General features: G+C 34.0%; 1 protein-coding gene across 4 annotated transcripts in view; it reads left to right on the top strand.

Moving 5' to 3' along the window:
- The window catches only part of NUCKS1 (nuclear casein kinase and cyclin dependent kinase substrate 1), a 33,975-nt gene extending 8,185 nt beyond the window's left edge, over nucleotides 1-25,790 (top strand). Inside the window, exons 2-9 of one of the 4 annotated variants that reach the window (XM_087720072.1) lie at nucleotides 5,273-5,322; nucleotides 6,443-6,548; nucleotides 9,585-9,637; nucleotides 10,127-10,276; nucleotides 11,223-11,375; nucleotides 12,485-12,634; nucleotides 13,592-13,826; nucleotides 25,233-25,790. In XM_087720072.1, coding sequence (XP_087576198.1) covers nucleotides 5,273-5,322; nucleotides 6,443-6,548; nucleotides 9,585-9,637; nucleotides 10,127-10,276; nucleotides 11,223-11,375; nucleotides 12,485-12,634; nucleotides 13,592-13,791 — 862 coding nt within the window. In that variant the 3' untranslated portion in view covers nucleotides 13,792-13,826; nucleotides 25,233-25,790. Of the gene's footprint in view, nucleotides 1-5,272; nucleotides 5,323-6,442; nucleotides 6,549-9,584; nucleotides 9,638-10,126; nucleotides 10,277-11,222; nucleotides 11,376-12,484; nucleotides 12,635-13,591; nucleotides 18,229-25,232 lie in introns of those variants that run through there. The other 3 variants (XM_014069252.2, XM_014069251.2, XM_014069254.2) reach the window with 3 other exon arrangements.
- Nucleotides 25,791-26,406: the final 616 nt, after the last annotated feature.

Here is a 26,406-nt window from a genome sequence, read left to right as displayed (position 1 = left end):
TTAAGTACATTTTACTCTAAGTATAATCTTTATTGTCATTGTACTTAAATACAACAAAATTGGTTAAGCTACGCTATGGAGTAAAGAGATTGAGTGCATTTTTTTACCTAGATAGGTTGCAACAACGAATTGGTCTAACTTATGGTACAAGTATATTTTATAAATAGCAAATTTCAACAGATGCCACAAGATGCAGTGTTAAATAAGTTTGAACTGTAAAAGCAATGATAAAAATTTCCAAGGAAGGAGAACAAGGTGGAAGAATCTTCTAAGGTTTGTTTTCAGGTGGTAAGCTTCAACCAACGCCAGAGAGAAGACATATTGTTCAGTCACTAAGTTTTGTCTGATTCTTTCTGACCCCATGGATCATAGCACATCTCTCCATCTCTCAGGCTGGGGGGTCAAACAGTACACCCCTCAGACAGGGTTCGCAATTTGGGAGTCCTCCTGGACCCACAGCTGACTTTTGAACACCACTTGTCGGCTGTGACCAGGGGGGCATTTGCCCAGGTTCGCCTGGTGCACCAGTTGCATCCCTACCTGAACCGGGAGGCCCTCACAACAGTCATTCGCGCCCTTGTGACCTCTAGACTGGACTACTGCAACGTGCTCTACATGGGGCAGCCCTTGAAGAGCATTCGGCGACTTCAGCTTGTCCAGAATGCAGCCGCGCAAGCGATCGTGGGTGCACCTCGGTTCACCCACGTAACACCTATCCTCCGCGAGCTGCACTGGCTGCCTATTGGTCTCTGGATACGCTTCAAGGCGCTAGTTGTCACTTATAAAGCCCTTCATGGTATTGGACCTGGGTACTTGAGAGACCGCCTGCTGCCAATTACCTCCACTAGACCGATTAGATCCCACAGATTAGGCCTCCTCCGAATTCCATCCGCCGGCCAGTATCGACTGGCGACTACCCAGAGGAGAGCCTTCTCTGTGGCTGCTCCGACCCTCTGGAACAAACTCCCCGTGGAGATTCGAACCCTCACCACCCTCCAGGCCTTCCGCAAAGCCCTTAAAACCTGGCTGTTCCGACAGGCCTGGGGCTAAAGAACTGTTGCCCCCGTCTCGAATTGGTATGACTATTGTGTTTTTAATTATGCATTGTTTTTTTGTGTCGTTTTAAATTTTTTGTTTGTATCCCCCTTCCCTGGTTGAGTTGTGAGCCGCCCTGAGTCCCCTTCGGGGGAAAAGGGCAGCATATAAATAAAAAACCAACATTCAAAATAAATCAACATTCAACACACCAGGTTCACCAGTTCACTGTCTCTCAGAGTGCCCAAATTCATGTTTATTGCATCAGTGACATTTCTTCTAACCATCTCATCCTCTGCTGTCCAGTGTTCCTTTTGCCTTCTGTATTTCCCAACATCCAGGTTTTTCCAGTGAGTCTCTTTTCACTAGGTGACCAAAATATTTGAGCTTCAGCTGCCAAAGAACAATTAGTTTTGATTTCCTTTAGAATTGATTTGATCTCTTTGCAATCCAAGGAACTCTCAAGCCTTTCCAGCACCACAATTTGAAAGCATCAATTCTTCGGCATTCCACCTTCCTTAATGGTCCAACTCTCACAGTTACATATTACTACTGGGAAAATCATAGCTTTTGAGTATATAGACCTTTGTCGGCAAGGTGATAGCTCTGCTTTTTTTTATGCTGTCTAGGTTTGCCATAGTTTTTCACCTCAAGGAGCAAGCGTCTTTTAATTTTATGGCTGCAGTCACCGTCTGCAGTGAGCCAAAGAAAATAAAATCTGACACCATTTCTATTTAATGTTGAATTTCAATCCAACTTTTGTATTCTCCCCTTTCACCTCATCAAGAGACTCTTTACTTCCACTTTTACTTCCACTTCACTTTCTGTCATTAGAGTGGTATCATCTTGCATATCTGAGATAGTTGATATTTCTCTCAGCAGTCTTTAATTTCAGCTTTTGATTCATCCAGTCCAGCATTTTGCATGATATATTCTGCATTTACTCTGTTAAATAAGTAGGGGGAATCAAATAATGTGCAGTCTGCAAAAGATAATTTTTACAATATATTTCCTGCCAGATGAGGCTACTGAAGAAATGAGATGACCATTTGTCTTGTTCCTAGAAAAGGTAGCTCTCGACTTACGATCACAATTGAGCCGAAAATTCCTATTGCTAAGTGAAACAGTTGTTAAATGAGTTTTGCCCCATTTTACGACCATTCTTACCACACTTGTTAAATGACTGACTTTCCCTAGACTTTGCTTGTAGGAAAATTATAAAAGTGATCACATGACCCTGGGACACTGCAACCATCATAAATATCAAGTCAATTACCAAGGTCCAAATTTTGATCATGGGATTGCCACAATAGTCATAAGTATGAAAAACAGTCATAAGTCATTTTTTTCAGTGTTGTTGTAATTTTGAATGATCACCAAACTATTATAAGTCAAAGACTAACTGTATCCCAGAGAAAATAGGTTTGCTTTGAAATGGTTGGTAGTAACAAACTCTAGGCTTCTCCCAGAAATTATGAGAACAAGAGGAGTCAGAAGATAGCAGAGTTGTGAAATGGGTGCACAGCTCATTACAAGTTCCAGCATTTCATTTATTGGCTTCTGGAGCACCAGTGACATCATAAAGTCAACATTATGTAGAAAAGAGTTTTAAAAAAGTTTAGAGGTAGAAATGTTATATACCCATGCATCATTGTGTTAAATGTGCAGATTTATGTGAAGATATTTGCTTAGTACCATTATGATTATTAGTTCTTCATTATCTTATACAAATTATACTAGATTAGTGACCCATATATTGTATACATAGGTGTGTGTGTGTGTGACATATTGTATTAAAACCAGTTTTTAATTTATCATCTTTTGATGCTGGAGAAGCCATGATCATTAAATTGCCATGTTCTGTCATAATTTTATAGTAAATTTATATTAAAAATATTGCCAAATGATTATGATTTTTACATAATATAATTCTTAATACATTTTAAGCACTCCAAACATATAAAGATGCAAATCTTCATGTGATTAATTGTAACAAAAATAGATCATACACAACCCCAAGAAAGTCATGGCCATGAACATTTGGGTGAGATGATTCTGGCCTAATTGCCTCAGTCAATGTAGCCAAACACTATCCTTTGAAAAATAATTTATATCTCTAGTTTGTACCATTGTGTATAGGCAGTCCTTGAATTAAAGTTGAATTAAGTTGTTTAACAACTCTTCAAAATTACAACAGTATTGGGAAAAAAGGGATTTATATCTGGTGCCCTGTTCTTCCTGCACCCCATGACCATGTGATCAAAATCCAAATGGCAGCCAGCAGGAAGGCTGCAACTCCCCACACCTCCTCCACCACTCCCCACCCCAGCTATGCTCTTTGGTTGCCTCTGAACAGTTGCTTTTGGAGACCATACCAGGGCTGGGACTGAAGTAGAGGCTCAAGGCCTTCAGCAGTCCTACTTAGCTATCTTCTCCATAGCCAGCCATATCAGTCCCATTGTCCAAAGCTTATTCTCCAAATAGCCTAGGAAAGACCAAAAGATTTCTGAAGGATTGTGAGAATAGGGTTGTGCAATTTGGACAAGAAAGAAGGCCTGATAGGGCCAGCAGCTGCCTGAAATACAGGTGGTGTACCGCATGATGGCAAAAAAACAAACAAACTGATAAAGATCATCCAGATGCAGGAGAATCTGCCGAGCACAGAAAGGCTGTGTGAAACAATTTTGACTGTGCAGAGATGCTGGTGTGGTATGCCACAATGTGGGCTTAAAGCATTATTTCTCAGTAGCAGTGCTGGGGCTGAAGTTAAGTTTCCTGAAATGAGACTGCTGAAAGACCAGGCTTCTATTCCAGTTCTTCCACTGCTGCCAAGTGCCACTGGAGGGCAGTCAAAAGGGCAAGGATTCTCTCAACCCCCCATGCATTCCACGCTCCTATTTACGGCTTTCGTCACTCAGTGATTCTTAGTTAACCACGATTGTCAGGATATTATAATTACTAAGTAATGTAGTCATGTGATTTTCTTACTTTACAACTGCATTGTTTAGCAACAGAAATTCCAGTCACAATTGTGGTTGTAAATTTAAAATGACCATTTTTTATATATATATATATATATATATATATATATATATATATATATATATATATATATATATATATATATATATATATATATATATATATATAAAAAAAAATACAACACAAATGTAACAAAGGCAACAGTAAAAATATTGGGTTTCTGTCTGGATGGTCTCTTGTGATGAGCCGATAGACAGAGAATGGAAGCAGTAAGCTTCCTCCCATATTTGGGCATACCAGGGGTTGTGTCACTGTGTGTGTGTGTGTTTGTGTGTGCTGATAAATAGTTATATATAGTTATATATAGTTATATAGTTAAATCACTGGACAAAGTGTCAGATTTGTTTTTTAAATATCTCGAATTAAGAATGTTATCTGAATTTTGAATACCTAAACTTTTGTTATAGTTCGGGAATATGTATAAAGCATATGAAATTATTTTTTGCTACCTATTACAAATTATAACCTCTTTTTACAATGGGTGCATTTATACATCAGAGCAAGTCAAATTTTGTTTTGTTTTAGAATGGTCACATTTTTTTTAGAAAAAATATTCAAGAGTTTAATATGTGATTTTCAGTTCCAACCGTGTTTGTTTTGAAGAATAAATTGTGATATGAAGTTTGTTGGAATTTTGATATACAATAGTTCATTCCCTAGCTATATGAAATTAAAAAGATGTACAATAGTATTTCTGCTCTCTTCAGTTATATGATTGCCATATTGCTAGACTACGTATAAATATTTTCAAATATTCACTAATCCTGGAATCCTAATTAGTGTTGCTAATTAGACCTACAGCATCAGTCAGAGGCAAGTCTTAGCTGTATTATAAACTGTTTCTGTTGATCAACTGCTGGAACTTTAGACATTTCTGAATATAGAGAGCAATGAGAGTATATCATGTATTTACATCCTGCAGGAACTAAGGAGTACTCCCTTTACGTCATCTGAATTCCCTGCAAGACTTCTATCTGGGTGAATTAATGGAGAAAAACTATTTATATATTCCAAAATATATGTTTACCTTTATTGACCAAATCTTTTTTTTAATTAGTCAAAATCTCAGATGATGGAATACTGAATTATGACAACTATAATTAATATTTATGTGTTTTCTTTATATTAAAGGTCAATTCTATGTGGTGTCATTTTTCAGTGTCCCCCAAGTTAATACTTTTTTGTTCTATTTCAGGAACAGAAAAGTAGTAGACTACTCACAGTTTCAGGAATCAGATGATGCAGGTAACTATCAATTCCTAAGCAAAACGTTTCTACAATTATGAAAAGCAACGGGAAACAAATGTTTGAAAAATATTGCATATTTTAGTCAGGGGCTATATTTAAGTGATACTTTGAGGTGTTTATCTAGATCTTTTTAGATAAAGCTTCTTAGTTTCTATGATTCTAGAAAGTTTATTGTGTTGGCTCAGAAATGGCTATCTGTTAACATTTCTGGAACCTATACAGTTTATTTCCTTTCTTGGATAGAAAAATGGCATGCTCCTGTAATTTCATAGTGACCAGAATTGTTATTGTATTTTTAGTAAGGCAAAACATAGTAAAATTCCAAATTATTGACATCTTTTCGTTTTAATTATAAATTGTATTAGATTTTTATAAAATAAGAAACAAGAGCTTAATAATAAAACAAAATTTATGTAACTCAGTGTTGAACTATGAAATCCTTGATGCTTTCTTCAGTTCATTGTCAGGGTAATTACAACAGAGATTAGCATGCAAGTATTATAATTTTACATTTTTAATTTTCCTAATAATGTCCAATATGGCATTTTTTCACATTTGCCTATATTGGGCCAATATTTTTAACTATCATAATTTTAATAGACTTTTTCATTCATTCAGTGAGCTCAATCTCAAGCTGCCAATTTAAGTGTGTTTAAGGTTTTGTTTTGTAGGGGTCTGCTTTGCTTTATTTAGAGTTTATTGTTTCGTTTGTATGTGGGGTTTTTTCTTTGGTTTTTGCCTTGGCATTCTTCACTTTACCTCTGCTTGCATATATTATTATCCTTATTTACTTAAACTGGAGATACCCTTTTGAATATCTTTGTTTTTATTTGAATTTTGTTTAATATATTCTCAGTATTCTTTCCAGCTCATTCTCACTCACACACTCACTTATAAATGCAAGAAAATATAGCAAATTTAAAACTGCGCAAAATAAATAACAGCAGTCTATAAAATGCTATTTTTTAAAAAAAAGGAACTCTGAATTTTCAGTACTTCTGATCAAAATTTAATCTTTTGTTTTTGTTAGAATAGTATATATAATGGCGATTTTAAAGTTAAACTGACAGATTTGTAAATCATTTATTAATTCTGCTTAATCTTGTTTACTGTGTAGATGAAGAATATGGTAGGGATTCAGCCCCTCCAGCAAAGAAAATGCGTTCATCACCAAGAGACGCAAAAAATAAGAGGAGGTCTGGAAAAAATTCTCAGGAGGACAGGTAAGCTGGATATAGTTTTCTAGTAGTTAGATTTGGTGTGTGGCATTTGTCTCTGCTTGTGTATCTAGAGGCTATATATTCTATTAGCTTACCTTAAAGAAAGTATGAATTCTATATCAATGTTTACTAACCTAAAAATTGTGTCCAATTAGAAAGTTTTGAATTTTAAAATTTTGTAACATTGAACATGGAAAGATAAAAGTTCTACTTGTTGTTGAACTACCATTCCTAGTTTCCTTTACTATCAACAATTATAACTGGTTGCTGTGGGCAATAGTTCATCACAACTATCAGGCATATCTTTCCAATTCATGCTTTGCTTTCACGATATCCGAGACCTGCAAAATCATAATACTTTTAAGCATATTTTAATACTTGATATTAATCTTTTATTTTGGTCTTAATGTAACTTTAGAGTATTTATTTCTACATGATTGGATTAATTACGCTGTTTTAGAATTGCAGCGTGTGTGCATGTGCACACATAGAAATAGTGAAAATGGATGGCAGAAAAAGACCTAGTGGTCCATTGAAGTTGTCCTTTGAGGTATTTTTTGGGATTGCTTGATTATTTTTATTGGATGGACATGACTTCATCCCAAGCAAGTTTAAACTCAGTTACTGATAATTGATTATTATCTCTGCTGGAAGTTGATTCCAAGCTTCTATTATTTTATCTGTGAAGTAATCTTTTCAAACATTACTTTTTAAATTCCCTATCAGTTTCTTGATGTTTGGTTATATAGAAATCTAGAAGCTTATTCAGCCTCTTAATATATTTTAGGGGTTCAGTTATTTCTCCCCTTCTGACCTCTAGACTGTTCATATTCAGTTTTTCCAATCTCTCCTGATTGTCCCTCAGACCTTGTACTGTTTTGTTATTCATATCTGGACTTACTCAACCATATCAATATGTTTTTATTTAAAGGGAGGTCTCCAGATCTGGACACAGCATTCCAAATTGGGTCTGACTAAAGCCCTATATAGTGTGATTAGAACCTAATATAATATGATTCTACCTTTTAATTATTTTAATTGACCGTGAAACTAGGCAATGAAAAATTCAATAGAAGAAATGAGTGTTTGCAAAATATACATTTAGAGAATAAACATTAAGAGGAGGAAATATAGGAGACAATAATTTCCTATGTTTTAAAGGAAAAAAAATAGCATTCACTTATTGAGTTTTAGTACCACCTGAAGCAATGGTGATATTTCCACCTCATGGTTTTATCATTCACAACATTTTAAGGAGTATTAAAAATAGCAAATATTGCCTCTAGAGATATCCAAAAGTATATTTTGTAGTGAATACTAAGCAGTAAAAATGGATTGTACAGGTAGTCCTCAACTTACAACCACAATTGGGAGTGTAACTTCCATTGCTAAGCAAGGTGGTCATTAAGTGAGTTGTGCCCAAACTTATGATTTTTTTAACTGCCAATGTTAAGTGAATCTGTCTTCTCCCATTGCCCTTGCTTGTCAGAAGCTGGTTGGGAAAGTTGTAAATGCTGATGGCATGGCCCAGGGTGCTGTAATCATGGTAAATACATGCCAGTTGCCAAGCACCAGAATTTTGATCAATTGGCGATGGGTAGCTACAACAATTGTAAGCGCAAGGACCAGTTGTAAATCACTTTTTTCAGCATATCATTGAATGAGCACTAAACAAATGGTTATAGTCAAGGATTACCTGTACTGCTAATGCAAAATAGGCTAGGGAATGATACATAAAGCATGATATATATGAGGTATGTATGAGGTGAGGACGGATTCAGAAAAACTTATTAATTCTGCCCTGTTTTTCTTATTGTAAGCAGAAGAGTTGTCAGTTCAAAATCATTTGGCACCACCTAAATATGAAAATTATCCAATAACTTAACTTTTTCCATTTCATATCACAATACATCAATACAAGATTTAAGCACCATAAAGGGATATTAAAATTTTGTATAAAATTTATGTTTGCCCAAATTATTAAAATTCTATTAAAGTATGTTCCTTCCAATTCCATCAGGAAAGATGAAGGAGGAAGCACTTACAATCTTCAAATGTGTAAATAGTTGAGGCAGCAGAGAATCCATGGTGAAGAAAAATTTACTGAAACAACCTAGGATGAATTGTAGACAGGTCAGATCATAGGTTGACAATTTTCCAGTATTGGTGTAACCATGAAAGGGATGTGAAGAGTCATTGGCATGTTGGCAGGGCACTTCATTGAAAGATCTTAACAAACTAGTTTATACCAAGTTGATGTGTTCTTTTCCTGATTTTAAGTCATGTGAAAAGTGAATATTAAGAAGCACTTCCTTTCTTTTCTAGTCTTAAATAAGAAAAATTAAAACTGGTAGTGAGTATAAGATACACACTAGGAACTTATTGAATAAAATCTGAATATTTCCAATTTAATTTTCAGCTGGAATTCCTAAATTGCATTTTTTCAGAAATGTTTTTGCCAAGTTATTAAAACTTTTGCTTTCTCTGTAAATCAGACTTTATGTAGAAAGTTATGACTCTATGAACTTCAGACAAATACATCCTTAGAACTCAGATTTCACAGTTAAGCTGCACGTTCCCTTCATTATCCAATTTTTCATCGTAAAGGAGTGATAGAATTGAAAATTAGCTTTTGATTAGCAATAGCAATAGCAGATTTTTATATACCGCTTCATAGGGCTTTCAGCCCTCTCTAAGCGGTTTACAGAGTCAGCATATTGCCCCCAACAACAATCCGGGTCCTCATTTTACCCACCTCGGAAGGATGGAAGGCTGAGTCAACCCTGAGCCGGTGAGATTTGAACCGCTGAACTGCTGATCTAGCAGTCAGCTGAAGTGGCCTGCAGTACTGCACTCTACCCACTGCGCCACCTCGGCTCTTTTGATTGATTGATTGATTCATTCATTCATTGATCAAATTAATAAAATTAATACAATTCTGTATTATGACCATTAACCAATTTAGTTGCTTCTCTGGGAGTGTAATATCATCACAGCAATCTTTCTGGAAATATTTTTAAATTGTTTTCCTTTTTATAGTGAAGACTCAGAAAAGGACATGAAGACAAAGAGAGATGATTCACATTCAGCTGGTAACTATACCATTTTTGTAATTTGATGGCAGTTTGATCAGAGTATGTAATCAATGATTTCACTTTTACTATTACATGAAATCTTTAATGCTTTTTGGTTTAAATCATCTACTTATTTCTGATATGTGAAATTAATATTTGAATAGTTAGTACCATGTGATTTGTTTTTATGTAGCAGATAGGAAACCTATTTCTGAATTACAACTCTCTGCATTCTTCAACACTGAGTAGAGCCATCCTATTTGGGGGTGTTTAGGAGTAAGCACAACCTTCCCATGGCTGCTATAGCCAATTTCTAAGAATATTTCTATTATTATTTCTTTTATTCATTAAACATCACAAATACCACTAACTGTTGCTAATGGTTGATATAGGTTGCTATCAGTGTCCTAGGTATCAACCAAGTACCTTCCAAGTACTTGTTACTGGGTATCAACCAAGTACTACTACTACTGCTACTACTACTACTATTCCATCTTTTTTTTTCAGATGAAGATTTTGGCAGTGAGGATGATATAGGAGCAGATGATGGTAAAGCTGATAGTGACTACGAAAGTTCTCAAAAGAACAAAAAAGGAAAAAAAGTGAAGCCTGAGAAGAACAAAAAAGCTGCTTCCAGATCTAGAAAAAGGGCTGCAGGTAATGTCTTCCAATGATGTGTTTAAAAGATAACATCATTTAATAATTATGTGATACATGATTGATTGGCAGATAATTTCAGGTAATGTTTCATGAAATCTTAAACAAATCATTGGAATTTAATTAATTTGAAGTACAGTATGTACTTGTATGTAAACATGTATGTATGTATGAATGAATGAATGAAAGAAAGAAAGAAAGAAAGAAAATTGGTAAAATCAGAACTAAATCAAGCTGTTTCTTGATCTGAGGCATGTTGAAGATAAACAAAAAAATATGTCATAACATACAGATGAATAAAATAAAAATTAAACTGTATGTTGCCTGTTTTGTTTATTTTGATATCTCTACCCACTGTTTTGGTTCTGATTTACTTAGTATAATATCTTAACTCTTGTTCATGTGGTTCAAACCTCATATAAAGGTTTGGCTTAGTTCAAAAAGCCAAATAGCAATAGCAGTTAGACTTATATACCACTTCACAGTGCTTTACAGCCCTCTCTAAGTGGTTTATAGCCCTCAACAATATGGGACCTCTTTTTACCCACCTCGGAAGGATGGGAGGCTGAGTCAACCTTGAGTCTGGTGAGAGTCGAACTGCCAAATTGCAGGCAGCAGAAGTAGCCTGCAGTACTACACTCTAACCACTCCACCACCACAGCTCAAATGAAGGAAATAGAAGTGGATAAAGAGTAATAATTATCTTTGATTTTGACATATAGTATAATGTAGATGACAATTGATGCTGGATGTTGAAATACTAGGATTATTTTGCATAAATCATATTTAGAATAATTACAAATTGCAACTATTAGATACAGGTAGAATTAAGTGAACTACACTCCATTATGGAAAGTTGGACTTTTATTTCTACCTATTTATTTCTGCCTGTTGGAAATGTATATAGAACAAACAATATTTAGTGATTTTTCTGATTTTATAACAGAGGATAGTGAGGATGAGAAAGAAGACCACAAAAATGTGCGTCAGCAGCGGCAAGCAGCATCCAAAGCTGCGTCCAAGCAAAGAGAAATGCTAATGGATGATGTGGGCAGTGAGGAGGAAGATCAGGAAGAGGAAGAGACAACATTTCAGGAAAGTAAGTGACATTCAGAGGCGCATGTATAGATATATGGAACGTAAGAATAAATTGTCAGTCTGCAGCCATGATTGATATGGTGTCCACATTAATTGTTCAGACAATCAAACATGATATTTTATCTTTTTAAATATGACATCCATTTCATTGTTGATATATTCGATGTCCAGGATGTCTATTGGCAGCAAAGAGGATTAAAAAATATTCTATCCCTAAAATTCAGGACATAAAAACTTTTCAGACCATGGCAATTTTTAGGTAATATTCTGCTAGAAAAATGCAAAGAATATAAAAATGCCACTCATCACTGTTTTACCTTCAGCACTGGGCAATAGTCTGAACAGTCTAATTTTATTACAAGTACTATCTTATCTGGCTTCATGATACAGTGACAGGCTTCAAATCTTTATCTTCACAGTTAGTTAGAATAAACCAAAAGTTTAAAAACGAATTTATGTTAAAATATCTGCAGTACAGCTTTCTAACTTGTCTGTTGTATAAATTGATAGACGCATGCTCTAAATGGTGAAAGGTGGGGAGCCATGAGAAATTTTTAGTGAATGTATCAAATAAACAGAAACCCAGTGAATGTGTGAACTGATGAACTAGAATCATGGAAACCTGGATTCAAAACCTGGAAGTCTGTTTTAGGAAGAATAAGATACTCTTTCTATATAATAAGTTACTGATATTGACTGCAAAGGGCACTTCTACAACTTGCTACAAGATGGAAGACCATATTGAACAAGAAAGGAATCATGACAGACTGGGAAGGGCTTTGATGTAGAACTACAACAGCTATTGTAAAAATAGTCAGGCTTTGAGCCTTAATTGCTTTTGAGGGAAAGAAATTTGCCTATGCAACTGCTATTTTAAATAATAATACTACTTATCACAAGCTCTAAAGCAAATTTACAGGAGGAAATACTGAGGCGAAGAAGTTGTGATTTCTCCAAATTCTAGCAAGTGTGTTACAGGATATAGAAGCCAAGAATACTGACTCCTATCTCTTGATCAACCTACCAGACTCTCTCCCTCATTCTGTCTCTCTTCCAAGTGAACAAGAACAGCTCTTCTTAGAGACATTTCATTCCTCTCTCTCTGCACAGAAGATTCTGCCAGCGATGAAGACTTCCTTGCGGAAGATGATGATGATAGTGACTATGGCAGTTCTAAAAAGAAGAATAAAAAAGTGGCTAAGAAATCGAAACCAGAAAGGAAAGAAAAGAAAATGCCTAAACCAAGACTAAAGGCTACAGGTGAGCTTAGCTTGCTTCAAAAGTTCTTATTTTACATCCATTAAGAATAACAGAATGAAATGTGTTGTTTGCAAGTATTTATATTTTCTCAGCTCTTCATCTTGTGTGTGTTTAGAAGGATATCAATCAAATTCTCAATGTTAAATCCAGATTTGTGGGTGATATAATTGAATAGACTACTAAAAGTTCATTTGTGCATTATTTCTTTTTCAAAGAATCAGAAAATTCTGATTGGATTTGGATGGGATTCTTCTGATGTTATCATTGTTAGTATTATGTTCAGACCACTTGCCAGTGCTGATTAAAACAAGTGATATTAGTGTCTTTTAGATCCTTCAAGTGGTATTATTTTCATTCTATTTCAAAAGAGAACAGTGTTGCTCATTTTGACATGTACAGATACCTACAGAACTACGTATATCTTCAAATATACAATACTTATTTGGTTACATATTACTTATTAAAATTCAGCTTCAATGAAAAATGTATAGAATTGTACTTTATTTCCTATCAATATGTCTATTTATCCTCAAAAATGCTGTTGCCTTCTACATTTGCAGTAGAAAGCCCTACTGAAACTGCTTTCATTATTAGCTTTTTGCTGCTAATGTTATGGAAAATTGGAAGGCAAACATTGTCAACCAAAACTTAGTGTCAGAAAAATTACTCATAGGCTGCCTGTGCTATTAAAATATAGATAGTATGAGCTCAACCTGATTCTTTGCTAAATAAGGATCCTGCGTGTTTTCATAATAGTGCTAGAATAGAATTAATATAATTTATTAGATGATTAGAAAGCAGTATATAGAGTTGCTTTGGATACCAAAGCTTTATAAACTGAAATGAATAAATTTAATAAATAAAAATCCCTTTGATTTGGAGTATGGGCATCTTCACCATTAAAACATGTGATGTAATAATCAAATATTTTACTATTGTTCTGATGCTTTTCTTCAGTTACACCTAGTCCGGTAAAGGGCAAAGGAAAGGGCGGTCGTTCCACAGCTTCAAAGACATCAAAAGAAAAAAACCCATCCCCAAAAGATGATGATGATGAACCTGAAAGTCCTCCACAAAAGAAGAAATCAGTTAGTCCTCCTCCAGACAAATCTGGGGATGAAGGGTCTGAAGATGAAGTCCAGTCTGGTGAAGATTAAACGGTGGTGTGGGAGAGAAACTTTTTTGAGAGAGAGTAAGGAAAAGAGGATATGCTTAGGGGTAGAACATGGTTTTGGTTGTGGCTTAACTATTGGGCTGTGAATGCCACTTTTACTTTAGTTGTTTTAATAGTACAATTCTTCTGTTTTGTTTTTTTAAAAAAACCTTTATGTTTTGATGTCACAGTCTCTATTGGCCATTCCGTTCTCCCCAACAAACCTGAAAGCCATTTAGATTTAAATTAACAGCTAACTAAAGATATATTTTTGAAAGCTTACTACAGCTGTTAAGCAATAAGATTGAAGCTGACCCTTGGAGATCATTGTTAACAAATAGAATAGATTTTCCAAAGCTGAGAAGTCAATTTGCTTAATTGAATCTAAAACGAATAGATTATTGCATATAGCATTTTTATTGACGTAAACCCACCTTTTGTAACTGAATTATTTTGAATTCCATTATGCATTGCAAGTTCTAATACTCTGAATCTTTTGGCTTCCACTGTTTATCTTAGTGGCCAAGGTTATTTTAGTAACAATTTAGTCTGATCTGTTCCAGGATTTGAGAAGGTCATACCTGTTCATACCATTTATATCCTTTGTTAGGACAAAGATTTAGGACAAAGATTTCCATTGACTAAAATGCATTAATATCCTTATAGCTTATTCTGAAATTTCTGTGCTTTTTCTGCTTTCTTTCTATTACGTTTGATTTCATTGAGAAATTCTGGAAGCTGGAATTACTGCTTTAAAATTTTTGATCAATGCACTGAATGAGTGATTACACAGTATCTTTTTCAACCACTGGGTATTCATTTAAATATATTTCACAAAGTTGGAATACCCTGCTTCTATAACATAATGTGTTTTTACCATACCCTTCATTGTTTACTTCCCTTTCTGAAGAGTGAGTCCTGGTTCATAACCAAGCCTTATTTTTGGTTAGCAGAAGCAGGATGCCCATGCTAAACAAGAAACAGGGTGTAAACTGGAAGACATGATTGATACAACAGCAATCCTGACAGAATTAACATTTTAGTATCTATGCTTATATACTGTAATATTTCTGCTTATATACTGTAAATTTATAAAAAATCAAATGGATAGCAACCCCCAAAATATTCTCTTAGTAGTCTAGGTCTATATAATAAGTATGACAAAGCCAAAGTGAAAATGAAGCATAATTTTGGTTTTCTCTTTCTCACATGTGCATACATACTCACAAACCCAACAAAGTACAATTTTGTCTTTCAAAAATACTTGGCTTATCCTCCCTTTTTTATTTAAAGCAATGCTACTTGTGTCTGTGATTGGTTCAAATATAAATCTGGGTCGTTTAGCAAAATAATACACACATCTTGGCTTTAAGTGATATCTTTGATCTAGATGTTGGCTTAATAATTTTTGAACAACATCTAGAAAGTGAAAATGCTTTGAGTTTCTCCTTGGACAGAAGCTAATTTGAGCGGAGTATTTTTTGCCAATTTAATTGAAATTTAAATGTTGAAGGGTTATAGCTAAGTATTATGTCTGAATTCTGAGTTCAAAACAGTCTTATCGCATCCTACAAATTAATTACTTGGTGACCTAGTATATGCAGTTGATCCAAATGTGCAGGTATTGAAGTGATTACCTCGTAATTATTATGGTCAGCCAGCAATATATATTTTTGCTGCTGATTCAGATTGGTTTTATATAATATGCATTTTTTTCTTTTTGAGCTTTAGCTAACAGATACAACTGTGTAATAAGAATTGGGTTGCCATTTAGATTCTTCCTCTGTTTTTCTTCCAGATAAATGATGGCAATTGAATTTCTTAATCCTAAATCAAATGCTGTGCTTTCACTGATCCTTGCATTTAACTCCTAGACAAAAATATTTTCAAGGTTCCTGAAATCTCTTAATTCAGATAGTAGTTTGGCCTTTTTCCATTTGATAACCAATACAGAGACTGAACATTAATTTTTCCCCTACTGTTCACAACAAAGCAACAAAGTAATATTTTAAATATTTCATTCTATTTTGCAGTCTTCTGTCTCTCTGTGCATATTGCTTTTATGTGAGGTATTTTAGGGATTCAATAGCTATATTAGTTTATTACTTTGTTCCATAGAACAAGTGTTGCCAGATAAACAAATAGGTAATATTCCAGTGGGCGCTAATCACACTATATTGGTTGCATCCTGGGAATGGCAGGTTTTTTGACGTAGTTTTAATTAAGTATTTCTTGCATTTGCTGAAAAACCAAAAGCAAATAAGTTTAGTGTATCTAAGTTATTGCTTCATATATAAATGTGATCGCAACAGGGGTATACATAAAATTTCAGTCAAGTTTTGAGAGGTGTGTATTTACACATTACCTTTGAGGCCTGAACAGGTAATGGTGGCTATAATACTGAAGAAATAACTTGCACACTGTAAAAGGATAATATTTAGATACATTCTTTGCGATGACTTCTCTTCGGTATATTATTCTACCACAGATCAAACAAAATGCAGGGGCATAATGACTGGTTTGATCTGGTATTAAAAAATCATGTTGAAATATATTGGGGGGGGGGAGAAAGAAATGTATATGCATTTGGGTGGTTGATGTGATATAAATGTTGAATATACTCAATTGTAATTGCCTGCACCAAATACTGAAACTGTTAATACTTTTAGACTGATTTTTAAAGCATTACTCAAGTATATGAGACAGCTTAACTAGAGCTAAGGAAGAAATGCTATAACATGCTGGAAATTTATGAGCTGTAGAAATTGGTGCTTTTGCTTTATGTAATTTTTCTGTGGAGTGTTTATTTTTTATAACAAATCATAATGTTGACACATGATTTTATAAAATAAAAGGAAATCAATTCCCATGATTTTAGGTATTTGGTAAATCATATTAGTATTTTGGGGGAGATTTAACTCTTTCCCCTTTTCGATTAAATGACTGGATCTGAATGGCTTGGTCTCAACCTTGGTCCTCCTGTTACTGAAACTCTCCTTTCTTTCTTTCCACCAATACCACCCCCTCAATTTCAGTTGGAGTCTGGGATTAACTCCTCTTGTGTGAAATTCACAGTGTAAAAGCTAGATATGGATGTACTTGTGATGATTTTCAGGGCCCAAAATTTATAAGCAAAACTAAGCTGACATTTGGCTGGAGTATCTCTTTCCACTTTCTTCAGTTTACTGCTTTGCTGAAGGACTTACACTTCATTATTTTCTGTTTAAAAACTCTTCTAACATTTAAAGCAAGTGCTTCTCTATTTTGAGTCTATTAAAGGAGTCACTACATTTTGATTTGATGTGTTAACCTTTTTTAAAAAGATCTGTTGACCCAAATGTGCTGTTCCAAACAGTGGAATGGTTCCATCAGTTAGAGCATGTCTGGTATGATTGTAAAATACCATTGTGTATACATTTTCTATACCTGGGTAGGGATTTTTAAATTGAGAATACAGCATTGGGGCAGAACATAAACTTGCTATAGCCACAATAACATAAAAACCCTTCAAGTATCTTGTATGAGTGGAAATGAAAGCGCATGTGTGTACGCATGCATGAGTGTCAGTCTGACAAAATGTGTGTTAGAAATTTGTGGTTTACTGCTGGAGAAACAATTATTACAAAAATTGTATATAAGAGTTTTACATAATTTGTTTATCAGGAACATGGCACAGTCAAACCCTAACAGTTCCCACATTATAGAAACTGACAAATGAGCAAGTGCTCTTTGTATCAGATAGAAATTGATTGAATTAAATATCATGGATATTTGTCTTGGAATTAGCTATTTTGATGGGTTCTAAATCTGTCCGGATTATTGGAAAGCATATATTCAAATGCGGTACCAAGGCCACTAGTCATGATGAATAACCAATAAAGTTGTCAGTCTGTTGACAATGAAATCTGCAGCATGGTACTAAGGATCAGTTTGAATGTAATGCTTTATATAAAAATGAATTTCAAAAGGGAGGGGGGTTGAAGTGAACATGATATTGTTAACCATGTTCGTGAATTATAGATGCAACATGCATTGGTAGAATTGTGTGACAGTCTTTCGTGCTACTTAATTTTACATATTCCAGTCTCTGTATGTACTTGCAATTAAAAAAAAAGTTCCTGCCTTGCTTTTTATTGAAGGGTTCCCAGGACTGCATATCAATTATTGAGCTCTGTTTTAAATATGTGTACCCTTGGCTTGTATTTTGTATTAAAAGAGAACATGGAAAAGAACCCTTTATTGTTCAGCATGTTGGAATTGTGTCACCCTTATTTTCTCTCTCCTCTCTCTCTCTCTCTCTCTTTCCCTTTTTTGTTTTGTTTTTGTTTGTTTTTGTTTTTTGAATATATTAAGCAACTTATTCTTCTGTATCTTTTTTTCTTTTGTAAACTTTTTGGTTTTGTTTAAAAATGGCTTTATAAAAGGGCTTTTATAACCCATACCAATGCCTTCTGTGTTTCTTCCGCTCTTTACTGTATATGCCAGCCTACCCCAACATGGCACCCTCTATGCAAATTGTATTTCAGTTATTATAATTCCCAATATCTGGTCATGGCAACTAAGAATTATGAAACTGGTAGTCTAATACATTTGGAGGACACCGTTTTGGGGAGGGCTAGTATATGCCAGGTATAAATTTGTTTCTCAAAATCAGTAACAGTCTAAGTTATGTATTAACTTATTTTTGTATTCCATTTGTTTAAGGCTTTTTGATAATTCACTTGAGATACTGAATTCAAAACTTGGGAAACCAGTTGACTATAACTACTTATAAAACTAAGTTTTCCCATGGGATCACATGATCCTCATCTGAAAAAGTAGATCAAACTGAAAATAAAATTTCAGTAAAACATTAACTTACACATTGGCATATAGTCCAGACCTAGGGGTCAACATTATTGAAAAAATATATATTTCAACAAATATGTAAAATAATAACATTCCCCAAATATTTAACTAGCATTTTTTCATTGATGTTTTGAATAGATGGAATTTAAATTGTCCAAAGGGGGAAACAAAATGACTGTTATGAGATGCAAAGCCACCCACTGCAAACTGAAGACATTAAATTCTTGTTAAAAGATACAAAATTGTTATTGCCTAGAGAGTACAAGATCTTATGAATCTGAGACCATGCTTATAATTTATATTATTTAAATGTTTTAATATTTTGAATTTTAAAATTGAAAAATTCTGAATCATTGATGGATATGGAACTTCAATAATGAATTCTCCTTCAGTTCTTTCAGGTAACATTTGGATGCAATTCATTTGTTTAAGTGCAACTAAGAAAAGAATGTTAAGATTTACAAGCTGTACAAAACCTAGTAAGAATTTTCAATCATTAAATTAATATTGCTATATATAATATAATATAATGTATATAACCAGTTTTAACTGTTTTTAAAGGTAGATAAATACTTAGTATATAAAGACAGCTTACATGATAAAAACCCTCAATTAGAATAAACAATAGGAGTTTCTGTCTTTGTTTACTCTTATAATGAATCAGTCAAAATCTAATGTTTTAAATCCTTATGTTAAGGAAAATCCAAATTTAGGATGTTATACAAGTCCACGTGGAATTATATGGTAGCATAAAAGTAGTTTCCAGATTAAATTCTTTATGGGACTTGTTTGTTAAAGAGGAAGTTACTTTTGCCATTGATCCATACTTCCACAGCTTAATCTGTTAATCTTCTAAAGAAGAAATTATATGTAATTTAAAAAGCACATAGTATTCTGGCAGTTGTTGTCATATTCACAGCTAAACTTGTATACTTTGTGGAAATATAAGGCTTTGTTAAGCCTCACAGAAAAATGGCAAGGAAGAACAGTTAATATTTAATATTTGCTTTATATTGAGCTGAATTGTCTTTCAAAATCGTTGAGATCTATGAGATTGCTACCAAGTATGAAAAATTTATTGCATTTCCAGATGATTTTATTCTGGTAATCAATATTGGAGTAATTTATAAATCAAAAAAGTAAATTATTTTAGTGCTAAATTCATTTATGTGCAGTAAATTAGAATTTTATCTCACATTGGCATGTCTATTACATGTCATTTGTTCTTTTTAAATTGTATTTCCATAAGAATTTACAAATTAGCTGCAATAGATGTTCTGAATTTTGCGTTACAGATTTTTCAAACTTATATGTAGTTTCAGGTTATGGAGCCAAAGTGCAACATCAGGTAACCACTTTGTTTAGTAATGGCAATCCTCTAGGCCTGATTGTTGTCATAATCCCAAGAGTGTGGGTCATTGAGCCAGAAGAGGGAAAAGTCCCAGGCAAGCAGGCCAGTGGGTGAGAGCTGTTGGCAGGGAGTGTGCTGGGCGTGAGCATTATGGAATGCGGTTGGTTGAAAAAGCATCAGGAGTGACTTACTGCTGGTTTCCCCATTGATTTTGTGAAAAGTTGGCAGGGAGCCTCAGGTCACTGCCATAATCAGAAGCTGGGCATGGAGTAGCCAGATCATGATCACATGACCATAGTGACACTAATGGCCAGTACTCTGAGGAATGATGATAAATCTCCTTTAGAGACATTGTAACTGAATAGTCGCTGAACTAGTAGTCATAACCAAAGAACTGCCTCTAATCAAATCTGAGGGTTCCATCTTATTTTTATAATTCCTTTTGAGCTATACTACTTATTTGAAGGTGTTGGAATCAATGTAATTGAACATTCCATGGAGAAATCTTGAAAGATTAGCATCTTTGATTTCTTGAAGATCTTACAATATACGAGTAGTCCTCGGCTTACAACAATTCATAGTGACTGTTCAAAGTTACAACACTGAAAAAAGTGAGTTATGACTGTTTTTCACACTACCATTGCAGCATCCCCATGATCACATGATCAAAATTCAGTTGCTTGGCAACTGCCTCATTTATAAAGGTTGCAGTGCCTTGGGGTCATATAATCCCCTTTTGCAACCTTCTGACAAGTTAAATACATTGGGAAACCAGATTCACTTAAAAACCATGTTATAAAGTTAACTGTAGTGATTCACTTATCTGTGACAAGAAAATATGTAAAATTAGACAAAACCAACTTAAAGTCAAGGACTACCAGTATACAAATTATTTTTCTGGTGATTTTTTTTTCTAGATTAGCCTTCATGAAAATAAATATTACTTGGCACTAAAACAAAGGCAATATGTCTGAACTTATTCCTGTATATATATTACATGTTTTATTATATGATCAAGTAATCATCGATAAACAGGACATTTCTACTTGTATCTGACAAAAGATATTATTGCAAGCATCCAGGGAATCCCGTTCATCTGTAGAGGTAACCCAGTGGTATAGTGATATGTTTAAGTCTGTAATTCAAATTAAACAACTGGCTTAATAATATAGTTTTGAGATTTTGTGTCTTGCAAAATTATAAATTTAATGGAGAGGAAAAATAATTGTCTGTTAATTTCTTAGTTTATTAGATTTATATCTCACTTTTATTTTGTATAACTCAAGATGGAGTGGAATAAGTTCCTACTTCCCATTTTTACCCCAACAATGCTGTGTATTGGGTCAGACTGATTTTAATGCCTGTTTCTAAGACATCTGCCATTATGCTCTGCAAGTGTTAAACTGCTCTGCCATCAAAAAATTGGGGATAACGTTTTTTAAATATGGTTTTATTCATTCTGGGAGCCATAGTGAGTTGCAAGAGAGATCACCCAGCAAATAGGCTGCCCATTCTTTAAATCATGTTCTTTCTAGCCATGACTTAAGTCATTTCTTTTCATTTCCATAGATTTAAGGTTCCTTCCAGCCCTGTAATTCTATGATTCTAAATTTTCATTCTAAATTTTTCTGAAACCATGTTGGAATAAAGTGGATATATATGCTTTAGTTATGCGTTATTTGTATTTGTATTAAAAGATAGATTTTGTTCTTTGATCTGATAAAATGAGACTATTTTAAACACTGATATGATAGTCTATTCAACTGTCAGATTATGATTGGGCACTTCATTTACAATTTGAAGTGAAGATAATTTGAGTATCTTAACATGCTACAACTACACCTATGAAATTGCTTCAATAGTCCCACTTTGATTATAAAAAATAAAATAGTTATGAATTGTGTACATTAACAGTAAGGTTCCACCTTTATATTAAATTCGTTTGCTTTCACCCCATTCCTATCTCACTTTGAAAAAAAAATCATACAGTTCTTAAACAATATTAATTGCTGAAAGGTCCTAAACCCCTTTGCACATTTACCAAAAAGTCTCTTCAAATGGTAATTTGTTTCTGGACAATATATGAGAATTCTCTGATGTTGGGTAAATGCGTTTTAGAGAAATCACCAATTTTTGGACAGTTCTTTTTTCCCATTGCACCTATATAACCCATGCTTTTCAGAAGCTCCCTCATACGATTCTGTATCTAAAAACAAGGGTCTCTCTTCTCCCATTGAATGGTTTAGCATTCATTAAATATAAATGCAAACTATACATTTAACTTACAATATTACAAGTTTTGAATTCTAGCATAATGGAATAATGCAGAAAGTAAATAAATATCTTATATTAGCATTCCATGAAATACCATGTTTGAGTTGAAAATGAGATTGCCATTTACTGTTGACATTCAATTATGAAGGTGAGTTCATAAATTCCCCAAATAGTATTGCAAGAGGTTTTATTGAAAACCCTTCCCCTCAAGAAAAACAGGTAAGTGAAGTCACAGGTATTTCAACAAGGACCAAGCATAATTGCTCATGGGGGTGTAATTGGATGGGAGGAGAGATGAAGTAGGCAAGGGAATGAATTTTAAAAATCCATTAATTCAAATTTCATTTATGGGAGATTTTTGTCTTATCAATTTTATTTCTACAAAACACTTGATAGCTCTGAAAAAAGTAGAACTTAATCCATTCAGTTAAAATTTAATTCTAAATTTTCATTCTGGTAGTAGGAGTGTACATTCACAAGCATCTAAGGACAGCTTACATCTTAAATTGTGTTTAGATCAAGCAGTAGAGGGCATACTTCTACCTCAACATCATCATACTCTAGTAAACCTCAAAAACTCTAGTTCAGTTTCTTTTTGGCAAACCAAAATTATTTATTTGAAATGTCACTTAAATACGTTTTCCCTTGGATATTCCAAATATATAGTTTCTAATTCTAATTTCTAATATATTAGATTTCTAATATATTAGATTTCTAATATATTTGTGAGTGTGTGCACTTGTATTTCTCTTGTTCTGGCAACTTAAAATTCTTAGCTCCATTTCATAAAATCTGTAAATATTCCAGTTTCTTTCATCTGCTATTTCAGCTTGTGTTTGATCATATGAATCCTTTCATGTTTGATAGTACTGTAGGCATATAACATCACTAGGCTAAAGTTTGCATGCAGTACACTGGATTGCTCTGCCTTGATAATGTCAGGCAAAAGCCATAGAGAAATAAACCTTGCATTTTATTGGGCTTGAAAATAGATTTTAAGACCTGGTTTTTTTGTCAGTAAGTTATAATTGTCTTTGATAAATAACATAAAAATTACTTAAAGATTACAGTTCCTAATTAAAATATAGCCAGACATTTGTAGCTTATACTGTATTTCATAACAATTTAGAGGCTGAAGTACTTAATCCATAAATATATATTCTTGCAATTTGTTTCTCTGCATTATGTTTCCAATAGAAATCTTGCTCAGCCCCTTCTAGTATCTGCTTCATCTCACACCACTAACATTTTAAAAACTTTTTTACAATCACAAGGTTGGTTATAAGTTATTTTTATCACATTTATTTAAACAAAGTGGATTTGGAACTTTGCTCTAAATGTATGATGTGCATGGTATAATTACAAATTGTATATAACTGAAGGTTTATATTATAATCCAACTGTACTGTGTCTTTTCCTTTACCCCAATTTTCTAGTGGTAATGGTTTTAATTAATTACTTGTGCATGTAATTTCTTTAATCCACTGCATGGATATTTTCTTCCTTTTTACATAACTTGCTCATTGTTTCAATCTGCCTTGATGTTGCACAATCTCTGCTAGACATAATTTTAAGCACGTAGCATTGTTTAGATGATAGGTGTGCTTACTTGCATAAATAGGTGCCTATAACTAAGCATGCAGTCACTTGCTGTTGGGGCTATTGAAATAATTGTTTGGTGTAATATCTAAAGTAATGTCAACTTTTAGTTTTATAGGAGACTAGTTCTTTAGACAAATAAAGGGTTTCTGAATGTTATATGTATCCAATCCTTTAAGTACAAATCTGAAAAAGACTTTGCTTTGGGAGCAATTTCATGCAGATGTAGAAGTAGTAGAAACACTGAGATTGTAAAGATGGGCCGAGACTCTTAGAATTTCAAAGCCTTAGGAAGTAAAATGCTTGTTCCAATATAGTTCTTTCTCTCTGCACTGGGTTAAGTTTCATTATGTTTTTTTAATTTAAAAAGCAAATGTGTCTGTAGTGTCAGTCCTAGACAAATAAGTCATAAATAAATCAAATCTCACTTTAACTCATTTGTCCTTAAAAAAAAACATTTATTCTATTCAGCAGTGTTTTGGGACTTCTAAAGGATTCTGCTGTATCACTTAAGGCCACTTTTTTCTTGTCTTGTCTTAGTACTATATATACCACAAAACCTTGATTACCAGGATATGAGTAGATATGAAAACAAAATATGCAGCTTTGTTCAACACTTGAAATTTTTGGGTGATCTGAAAAAATTGTCTCTGGGATTAAGAACTGTAATTCTCACTGAAATTCTCACTTTACTATTTGAAGTGGGCAACTGCTTGTTGCTAAAAGTATCCAACTTCTTACACTCCAGAATTTAGAGTGTATCCATTGAATAGGCACATTTGGCATATAAGATTCCCAGCTCTTCTGATAGCTCAAAAAATAGTCTATATGTTTTTAGTTTACATTTGAAATGATCCTTTCATTTTTGATAATTTCATGTTATCTGCCCAATATATTTAATTCTGTAATATTGAAAATATGGGTCAATTCCAAGAAAATCAGAAGAGATTATTTCAGGATACCACTAAATTTGTGAGATTTTCTCCAGTACTCATTAACTAACATTAGATGACAGATTGCAAAGCCAATCACTGAACTAGACAGAAAAGTTTCTAATTATGTGACTAGCGTGATGCTGTTCATCTCACTCAACATTTTCTTGCTCCTAAATTTATTAATTATGGATACTTAGAAGGAAAAAACCTAAAACAAAAAAGGCACAGATCTCAGGATATATCTCTCCAGTTTCTTGCTGGTAGTAATTTGAGCCTCTGCATATGAATTACCCAGGAAAAGGGAGAGTAAAAGGGCAAAGGGGAAGATCCAAAATTGTTCAAGTAATTTTTCTCACTAATGAGGCTGAAATCCTACTTAAATACAAACAATTGATTATAACATATACTGAACTTTCATATTATCTCTTTTTTTTCCAGATCTAATGGCAGCAACATTTGTTTACAGATTACAGTGATTAATTACCTTTGTCGTGTTAGCATATTTTTCTTCTATAGTTTGGGCTGGATATTTGGAATTTTCACTAGAAATTCTAGGTGTAAAGTAAAAGGTAAAGTAGTCCCTGTGGATTTTATTCTACTAGTCAGTGGAGCAGTGCTCATCTCCATTTCAAGGCCATTGAGCGGGTGGTATCCGAAGACTTTTCCACGGTTATGTGGCCAGCCTGACATCACAGGTGCTTGAAGTAGTGGTAGTATTATATTTCAATGCAACATATAAGTCCAGAGGGTTAGTGTTAAGGCTATCAGTAGTTATGCCAGGCAATTAGCATCATCTGCCAGCCTTTCTTGCTTCTCCAACCACACAAAAAGGGATCAATGAGGCTATTGTGGTTGTAGGAACTGTTCTAATTTTTGTGGAATAGCACTGAATGTATTGCTTTCTTCCTATCTGCAAAGATCTCAAAAGACTAAATTGCCTTTGTATTCAAACTGTGAAATAAATATGAACTTCCATTTACTGATTGAACAAACCAACATCTGAAACAAATTTCTTGGGAAACTACATAGATGATAATTGTTGATGAATTTTTGAAGTTAATACAATCCTTTGCAAATGCTTTATAATCTTTGTATGTATGTATGTATGTTTATTATACTTGTATGCCGCCCTATTCCCAAGGGACTCAGGGCGGCTAACAAACAAGTGGGGAAGGGGGAGATACAAAAAACAAATTAAAAGCTACACAACAATCACAACAATTCAAGTGGGGCTGGGAACTCATCAGCCCCAGGCCTGCCGGAACAGCCAGGTCTTGACGGCTTTGCGGAAAGCCTGAAGGGTGGTGAGGGTCCGAATCTCCACAGGGAGATCGATCTTTGCAAGAGATTCCCAGCAACTCTGGTTAAATTCATTTAAATTAATAAAATAATTCCCTTTTCCCCTCATCACTTGTGATTTTTGCAGAGGAGAGATCTGAAAATAGTAAAATTTATACAGGCTTCTATGAGTTGAAGTCCTAAATATTCATTAGCTTTCTTGACCTGACTCAGAAAAACACCCAGGCGCCTTACTTTATTTAAAATAATAATTTAAAAAGAAATGACTGCTCTGACAAAGTCACATAAATAACATCCAGAAACAACTTGGCAG

This window comes from Thamnophis sirtalis, unplaced genomic scaffold (assembly GCF_051295495.1).
Source record: "Thamnophis sirtalis isolate CommonGarterSnake01/CBP01778 unplaced genomic scaffold, rThaSir2_p1.2 scaffold_7, whole genome shotgun sequence".
In the NCBI taxonomy this organism is placed as follows: domain Eukaryota; kingdom Metazoa; phylum Chordata; class Lepidosauria; order Squamata; family Natricidae; genus Thamnophis; species Thamnophis sirtalis.
The sequence above is the reverse complement of the archived record's forward strand: the minus strand, read 5'-3'. Positions and strand labels throughout refer to the sequence as shown.